The sequence below is a fragment of the Limulus polyphemus genome, unplaced genomic scaffold, assembly GCF_000517525.1.
Source record: "Limulus polyphemus unplaced genomic scaffold, Limulus_polyphemus-2.1.2 Scaffold1465, whole genome shotgun sequence".
NCBI classification, from domain to species: domain Eukaryota; kingdom Metazoa; phylum Arthropoda; class Merostomata; order Xiphosura; family Limulidae; genus Limulus; species Limulus polyphemus.
The window spans coordinates 220,268-229,481 of NW_013667075.1; the positions used below are offsets into that span (position 1 = coordinate 220,268).

General features: G+C 34.4%; 1 protein-coding gene across 1 annotated transcript in view; it reads left to right on the plus strand.

Annotated features, from left to right (window-relative positions):
- Nucleotides 1–9,214, plus strand: part of LOC111086825 (slit homolog 2 protein-like) — a gene marked incomplete at its 3' end in the record, with an annotated part of 189,243 nt that overhangs the window by 153,619 nt on the left and 26,410 nt on the right. Inside the window, exons 8-9 of the mRNA XM_022391287.1 lie at nt 1,127–1,290; nt 2,274–2,412. Of these exons, the coding sequence (XP_022246995.1) occupies nt 1,127–1,290; nt 2,274–2,412 (303 nt within the window). The remainder of the gene's footprint in view (nt 1–1,126; nt 1,291–2,273; nt 2,413–9,214) is intronic.

Here is a 9,214-nt window from a genome sequence, read left to right on the forward strand (position 1 = left end):
ACTGAAAAGTGTCATTTTTCTGAAACGGTGGTGTCTATTTACTTGTGACCACGCTGTGTATATATATAGTGGACACTTCTCTAACAATTCCAAGGTCAGTTAGGATTAGCATTAAGGGCTTTTAAGATAAGTAATGTTTGTAAAGGTTTTTTCATTTCTTCCTTTTTTCTTTCAAAAGGTTCTTAAGTCAGGTAACACTCGAAAATATTTTCGTCTTTCTCCTGAAAATCCATAAGCGAGGTAGAATTCGAAAATAATTCCTTCTAACTGTAAATATACTTGTACCAGGTAGGATTTGAAAGGGCTTTTCTTCACCCTAAAAGTCAGATAGGATTTGAAAAGGATTCTTGTAAAAACATATATAAACATATAACTCGAAAGAGTTACAGATTTTTTTCCCAAAATTGATAGATGGCGCATAGATTTAAAAAGTTGTTAGTCATTATACAAAAAAAAATAAAAACTTTTATACCTTGTATGAAATTTGCTATGGGTTCTAAAGAATTCGCTGATGGTACCGTTAATAATCCTTGATGGTGTGAAGACATTTGATGCAGTGACAGACTAGAAAAAAAAACGAAATAAAATAAATTTAACGGTCTATGTTGCTGTAAAGAATAAAGCTAAACAATGGGCTATCTGAGTTCTGCCCACCAAGAGTATTTAAACCTCACTTCTAGCGTTGTAAGTACGTATACTTACCGTTGAGCCATTAGTGGTGGGGAGCTAACGGTCTATGATCTTATTTGTACGACAAAATTATTTATTAACAAACCGGCAATAGTGAAAGCAATTATTGCTAATTGACGCCATGTATTTTAGTTGGGTTTAGTAATTATTCGTGTCTGTCCATCTTTACCCAATAAGTATTTTATCACTTAATGAGCCAAAAATAAGAACGATTTATACGTCTAACAAGATCTGCAGGATAGAACTCAAGGTCTCGATCGCATTTTCAGGACCACATGCGTGCTTGATATCTCAAAGATTTTCTGTAGAATAAAAATGTTTGCTTGTTTGTTTGTAACTTTCATAAAATCAATTTTGTGTATTATTGACTGTTCATTCCGCTTAGGGCCGTAGTCGCCACAATAAATAGCATTATAACTGTTCTTGACTTCCACAGGCGTATATCTGACAACCCGCTTACCTGCGACTGTCATCTCTCCTGGCTAGCTAGCTGGTTGAGGAGTAACCCTCGTTTAGGGCTCTTCGCACGCTGTGCTCTCCCCTTTTACCTAAAGAACAAAGACGTCGCAGCTTTAGATGGATCTTATCTCAGGTGCAACGGTAAGTTTTAACTTCTGATCACTCAGTCTCACTAATGAATATAACATACGAAACTGTATTTTTTAACTTCTGATCGTTGTAATCCAACTAATGAATTGAAAAGACGAAACTGTATTATTTAACTTTTAGCTTCTGATCGTTCTAATCTAACTGATAAATAAAAGAGGCAAAACTTTATAACGTAAGTTTTTAGCTTTGATCATTCTAACATCGCGGTTTCCAACTTATGATACGCCCCCTATGGAAGTGTGAGCATGCTAAAGGGGGAGTAAGTGACAACAAAGATCGACCTTCTACACTAGTTCGTAAAAACTAAAAACTGCGATTAAAGGAAAATAATATTTTTTCAAGTTCATTAATTTACATACTCACTGATGTGTCGCTTTCATACTCCGTAGAATCAGTTTCCGTGGGTACAGAATATGAGTATGGGGATCAGGGAAACTGTTATAGTCTAAGTAACGAATACAAAAATGTTAATACAAAACTTTTAGCCTGTGACCATTCCAATTTAGATGACAAACACGTGATGCAAAACGTCACAATGTGATCATTCCAGTTTAAATAACGAGTAAAATGAATCAAACATCATTAGCTAACATTTAGCTACTGATTGTTTAACTAACGAACACAACACATAAATTCTCAACGTAAGATTTAGATTCTAATAATTTCAAAGTAGTTAAAATATACAATAAACACAACTTCATCACTGACTGAATTTTGCATAAGATTCTCCAAAGTGAACTGAAAATACAACAGATACAACGCCATTTAGTTTGTTTGAATAAAAAAAAATACATCAAACTCCGCTCTACTTCAGTTGTAACAAAACTTATTTGCTCTCAACAAACTACATCCGATCGAACATCACTACATCACATTAATACACGTGAAGCATCGTTAGCTTTGAGGAATATATTTTCAATCTGTGTTCCGATTGTAAACTTTACAACATTCTTTGTTCTTATCTCTTTCGTCAGGTGTGGAGGAGACCTCTAGTGGTTGCCAGACCGAACTAATGTGTCCTTATCCTTGCACTTGCTTCGATGGTGTTGTAGATTGTCGAGACAAAAACTTGAAGAGAATCCCAGAGCGTATTCCTGAGACGGCAACAGAGCTGTAAGCCTAAAACAGTTATAACTTAGTGGTTATTAGTCAATCATCAAGTTATGAAATAAAATTATATCTACAATCACTGAACAGTAATATCTTGCAAATTAAGAAAAGAACATGATATTCATTCAAAGGAGTTAAACTTATTAAATGGTTGATTTAAAAAAATGGCCGAGACATTTTTCTTTTCTTTTTTTTCGTACACTGTAATTAATATATTGTCTTTTTTTAGGTTTGTGAATTTTTGTTATTGTTTAACGTAATTCAAGAGGTATCTTAAACACTCCGAATGAATGATGGCTGACTCACTAATTGAGAATCGTTTTGTTTCAGTTTAAGACTGAGCAAGTGATTAATTAAAAAGGTTTGTTTGTTTGTTATTAAGCACAATATATATATATATATATATAGTGCTATGCCCACTACTGGTATTGAACCCCGAGTTTTAGCGCTATAAGCTCTCATACTTATCGAAGGCCATTTTTTAAAATTAGACGATTAATTGTTTGTTGAATTTGTAGTAAAGCAACTGGGGGTCTATCAAAGTTAGCCGTCCCTATTTTGAAGTGATAGACTAGATAGGTAAAGCAGCTAATCAACACCACCCACCGCCAACTCTTAAGTTACTAGGATTGTTCGTCACATTATAACACCCCCATGGCTCATAGGGTTCTCCTATTTTGTATAGGCCTGGCATGGCCTGATGGTTAGGAAGCTTGACTCGCAATCTGCCGGTCGCGGGTTCGAATCCCCATCACCGAACATGCTCGCCCTTTCAGCCGTGGGAGCGTTATTTAGTGATGGTCAATTCCACTATTCGTTGATAAAAGAGTAGCCCGAGGGCTGGTGATGGATAGTATTGACTAACTGCCTCCCCTCTAGTCTATCACTGCTAAATTAGGAACGGCTAGCGCAGATAGCTCTCGTGTAGCTTTGCGCGAAATTCAAACTAAACCAAACCTATTTTGTATAAACGTACTGTTTTTCTTCAATTTGTAAAAGAAGGAAACACTAGAAACAAACAAAAAAGGCGCAGGTTTTATTTGAAGGTTATAAGAGTTCCTTAAAGATCCTTTAATTGGTTTGTTTGTTAAAATCACTAACGAAACAAATATTATGGGATATTATTTTATAAGTCTGTCATTATTTTATTCTCTGTGTGAGGAAACGTACCCAAAGAATTGATTCTTCACCACATCAGTGGTTTTAAGTGTCAGCGAATGACTGGCCTCATTTTTCTTGTGTAATGAATATTCACGGATGGATCCTTATACAAACTTGTTAAATCTCTGACTTTAGCTTACTGTTCGTTTCCTGATAACAGTCTTAATATGTCCTTCTTCATCCAAGGAAATGATTCTATGACTATCATCGGGTATTTTTGTTGTTATTTTTTTTCAAACATTGCAGATTTTTCAGGATTATTATTGAGTTTAAAACTTGCCTAAAGGAATCTCTCTTCAAATAATCCATTACTTTAAGATATTGTTTGTCATTCAAGAATCAGAGAAGAGATAGCTAACGAAACGTTCTTATATTTAAAAGTAATATTCAAAATATTTCGTACACTGGTAAGTTAACTTACTTTGTTACTTAATTAGAATTTCATTTGAAAGCAAAATATAAGTGTGTCAAAACAACTTACTTTTTAAAGTATGTATTAAGTAAATATATGGATGTGTTGGGCTAAGGATATCTGTCCTACAGTAGGTGTCTGTGACTTGTTGGTGATAAATTCAAAAATCAACGAACAGCACTCACTCTACTTGTTTTCAAAATACTATATATACTTGGAACTAGTTAAACGTATGTACAACAAATTCTTTACACTGTAGAGATCATAGGCATACCACAAACATTATATAGTTCTCTTCTTGTTGTCAAAAGTTCACTTAGGCCAATTCAATTGCTTTAGAATTTCAGTGGACAAGCCGAATTATTTTTCTCTATTACTATATCGCCAAACTATCCGAGTATAGTTCACTTACTTTATCGTCGAGTTACAACGGATCTATCCTATACTTCTAAAATCGTCTGCTCCACTTTCTCTCTTTGTAATTCCGAGAATCGTCTGTCTGTCTATTTGCCAAAGTCCACTGAGGCTAGTAAATTACTTTAGAACTCTTTTTGACGAAATAAACTATTCTTATTATATCTTCCAAAACCGTTAGTCTCATTCTAATATATTAACTGCTAGGCCTATATTAATCGTTAGGCCTTCCACCCCTACGACGATTAACTTTGCGTTTAACTTTTCTTTGGCCGAATTTCTTCTCGTAATTTTACCTTACTTCTCGTCTGCTCTGTCTTTGTTTGTCTGTCTATTTTTCCCGCTCATCTCACAATATTTATACGTTTATTACTTAACTGTCTACTCGCTATATCCGCGACATCAATAAATTTCACGTGACGTTTGATAATCTCGACATCAACGAGTTATAAACACAACGTACGACTCTTACCGAGTTACTTAACTAAACATCTCATAACATTTACTTTAAAATAATTGTTTCTTACTCTCTTGTTATGAACAAAACTAAACAATCAAAAAATATCCACTCACAAAATAAATAAATTAATAATATCTACACTAAACAGTTTTTTTATATCATGACAATGAGATTATAAAAAAAATATGAAACTTCTGAATATATATAGCTCTAGAAAGTGACATAGTAACGACATGTTTAAAGTAGGATATATTTTGTTCTATTGGCTTATCTGTTCGAAAAAATCAAAATGATAAATAATGAATTTGATTGAATAAGAAAATTAAAAATAATCACCTATAAATTTAGTGGGACTGATGTTATTATGTTTTGTTTTGTTTTTTGAATATTCTCGCATTATGGATCCTCCGATTCACAATCCGGCAAGCTAACTTTAAGCCATACCCGACCCTTGAAATTCATTACGATTAGTATGCAAACAATAAATAGAAATGATTATATTTTAACAATCTTTTAAATGCATGAGTAATAAAATATTCACTTTCATTCATTATCGTTTACTGTTATCTACACACATGAGTCTCTAGTGGGTAGTGGGTCAGCAGTAAGTTTACACACTTAAAACGTTAAAATTTGGAGTTCGATTCCCCATGGTGGACAGAGCACAGTTAGGCTATTGTGTAGCTCTGCGTTAAAATAAACAAGCAAAAATACACCATGGGTGCATTTGATAAGAGTTACAACTGTTAGTGAGTGTGAGTTCTTTTATTAATGCACTACGTCATTACGGCGCTCGACTCGCAATCTGAGAGTCGCGGGTTCGAATCCCCTTTCAGCCTTGGAGGCGTTATAAAGTGACGGTCAATCCCACTATTCGTTGGTAAAAGAGTAGCCCATGAGTTGGCGGTATAGCTTTGTACAATAAACAACAACAACTCACAAACAAACGATATTTTCAGTTTTGGTGTTACTTTATTTTCTAACTTGTGAATTATGGCTCCTCCTACCATTGTTTTCATCTTATTAATCATCGCTCAAAAGCACTCATTATTCGCAAGATCTGTTACGAGGAATACAAATTGCAGACTTGGGTAGGAATTGTATACTTGTGGAATGAAAAAGAATGAGGGTAAACTATAGAGAATAAACTGATTTTTGCCAATTGCAATTTTATATATGTGTATCTACACTTGAATCAAAGAATTTATTCTATCGAACTGATTTTAATATAATACTTTCACTGCGTGTTCTCCCCCCTGTTTTTATTTTCAGTATTCAACTGACTGTAATATCACACTTTCTGTAGCACAATGAATTAAAGTGTCAGCAAAGTTCAGGTAATATTGATCATTTAATGTCCCAAATTTGGAGCGCGAATCTGCCAGTAACACGCACGTACCTTAAAAGTTTAAAATGATGATTGTAATTTAAACTTTACATTATAAATATAATGTAATTGGTATTTTCGACCAGAAGAGCATCTTATGGGCCAAACGGCTTTGGTCAGCTTTTGAACTACTTGATCAGAGGGCGAGCAGTCAGCCAGAAGCACCTGTCGCCATTGGCTTTGTCAGACTCTTTGAATCAGTGAAATAATAATATTATTATATTGTATTTATTAATTTTAAATATATTACCTGAAAAGCCGATAAGCGAAAAGTGACTCTAATACGGGGAACTAAGCCCGGTACCCCAGGCTAAAAACTCCAGTGCTGTACCACTGAATTATACAAGAGTACAAGTCATCCTCATCAATTTCATTTCGCCATAAGTATGATTACCGTACTGCGTTATGCTAGGTATAAATATCAAATCATAAAAGTCTATCATAGACTTGAACTATTTATTTAAATCCGTTAGTAACCAGTGAAGTAGTAATATTATTATATAATAATTAATATAAAATTCGATAACCGAAAAGTGTCTCCGGGACCAAGACTTCAACCAAATAATGGAATTGACAGTTGCACTTATAACGCGCTCACAACTAAAAGTGTGGACTGTGTTCAGTGCAACATGTCTTGAACCTTAAACTTTTTGATCCATAACCCGAGACGCTAACCACCAAAAGTCAAACCCGACTTACTGCTATCGATCAGTTACTGATGGTGCTGCTTGGTGTAAAACAAGATTTATTCTTTAGTTAACCAGTGAACATGATATCCTAAACTTCAAAATATTTCAAGAGTTGAGAACAATTTTATTACAATTTGATTATTTTTGTGTTGTCTTGAACCAAATACACACATTTCCCAAATGCTTTCGAAGTAAATAGTCTATTTTAAGACTTGGAGTGGTATTTTAAGGACAACAACCTCTTCGTAAGAGGTAAAAAAATTTACATCGGAATTTGTAAAAGTGGGTGATTTACAGCTGTCTTTTGGCCAATATTTTAAGATAAAAGCCAAAGTATTTTAGGGTGCATATAATAAAACGTTTTTACGTTTCTTAATCTTCATTTTGGAAATCTAAATGCGTATAACTGTTCGTAAAGTGGCGTTTTAAGCACGTGGATAACACACGGGTTTATATATTAGTGAATGAATGACCTCCAATTCCATCTGCTCTGACAAAAAAAAAAGTGTATTCAAAACAAATATATCAAAACTTTAGAAGTAAACAATCTATAGTGAAGACGAAATTCATAGCTTAGCCTGAAAACAAAACTGTTACGCAGCTCTCAGCATTTTATCTTAGTCACCCAAACTCTCGCTTTAGGGTTAATGTGTTATATTATTGTTTTGTGAAGTTAGGAGTAATGTTACAGACGATTTCTCCGACACGAACGGGTAAAATCATTCTTCCACTAAAAGTATCAAAGGTTATTCATATTTTTAGCCGCGGCATAGCGGCTCATAGAACGGCTCTGAGTTGTTGTTGTTTTTCAAATACAAATGTTTAGCTCATAGTTTCGTCATCTCTTGACCAATTTGGGATCTAATTACAGTTTTCGACTCAGGAGGTTAAACCCTTTTGAGTGAGTTATTTGACCACGCCCAAGGTCTCATAGATTAATTTACTCTAATCCTGCCTAAAAGAATTTCAAATTGAGGGTAGACTGGTAGAGATCCTGATGAGTAATAAAATCGAATCGGGTATACGCTCGCTCCCCGCTTGGTATTGCTGATGCACAAAAATACAGCTAATGAAAAGGGAAACAAAGATCTCATAGATTTACTCTAATCCTGCCTTAAAGAATTTCAAGTGCCCCGGCTATTGAGGATTCCCTCTTGTTTTTTCACAGAATCAGAAGTTTAGCTATTCTTAAGCTGTTAATAAGAAACCTTTAAAGCATAGTTTGCATGATGTGATTTCTCAGCCTCAAAGGAATTCCAAAATGTAGTAACCATAAACTTTTTCTAATTTTTAGAAACCTTACGGGCAGCGCACTGGCCTGTAAAGTTAGACACACTTCTGAAGAAGTGAAAACCGAGACCGAGATTCGAAACCGTGACTCATTTTACCGAGCAAATATTTTAGCCAACTATGCAAAACTCAAGAGTCCTGGGCTATCAGCATCCCCTAGGCAGGGTCGAGGGTTCGAATCTCACCCATTATAAGTTTCAACTTCTTCAAAAACTTCACAATTCATTTTTATAAGAATCACATATTTGTAAAAAAATGTAGAAATTTATAAATAATATAATTACATTCGTCGTTTGTTCATTATATTACTAATTTACTTTATTCTGTGCCTTTTGGGATATCGAGATAATTTTGGTTTTTGTTAATTAAACTACCAGGTTTTCGGTTTTGAATGTTGGATTCCCAGAATGTATTCGATAAACATGATGGGTCAACATAAATTACATTTTCTGCACAAGTATATTTTAACTGTAACTTATTCTCTAGTTTTATAAATATTTATTTAGGAAGAAAGACTTTCGCATTTACAGTATATATACTTACCTATCTTGTGTGTGCGGTCGGTCTGTGATAATTTTAATAATATTAAAGTTCTATAACTACCAGTCTATATTTAGAGCACACTTCAGGAAAATAAAATATATTTTAAAAGACTGGTGTGCTGTTCGGAATTCTTTTAAAAAGCTATTTCACAAGTTAAGCATCTTTTACCCGCAACACATAAAATCATGTCATTATAATCCATCACCACTTGCTTCACTCAACTCGTGCTCACACGACACGTGATCGACTTGAGCTCATTGTCATTTGTTGAGGAAATCAATTGGTGGAATTGAACGGGCACATCAAAATAACCACATAGTGGTTGTCGTATAGTGTTCATTGGGAATCCGAAACTACCTTATTGGGTTCTTGAACTGGCGATCCACCATGCCCTTTTTTTTTTCCAAGAAAATAGCTGTAATCAACGTAGTTTTTTCGACAGATTCGTC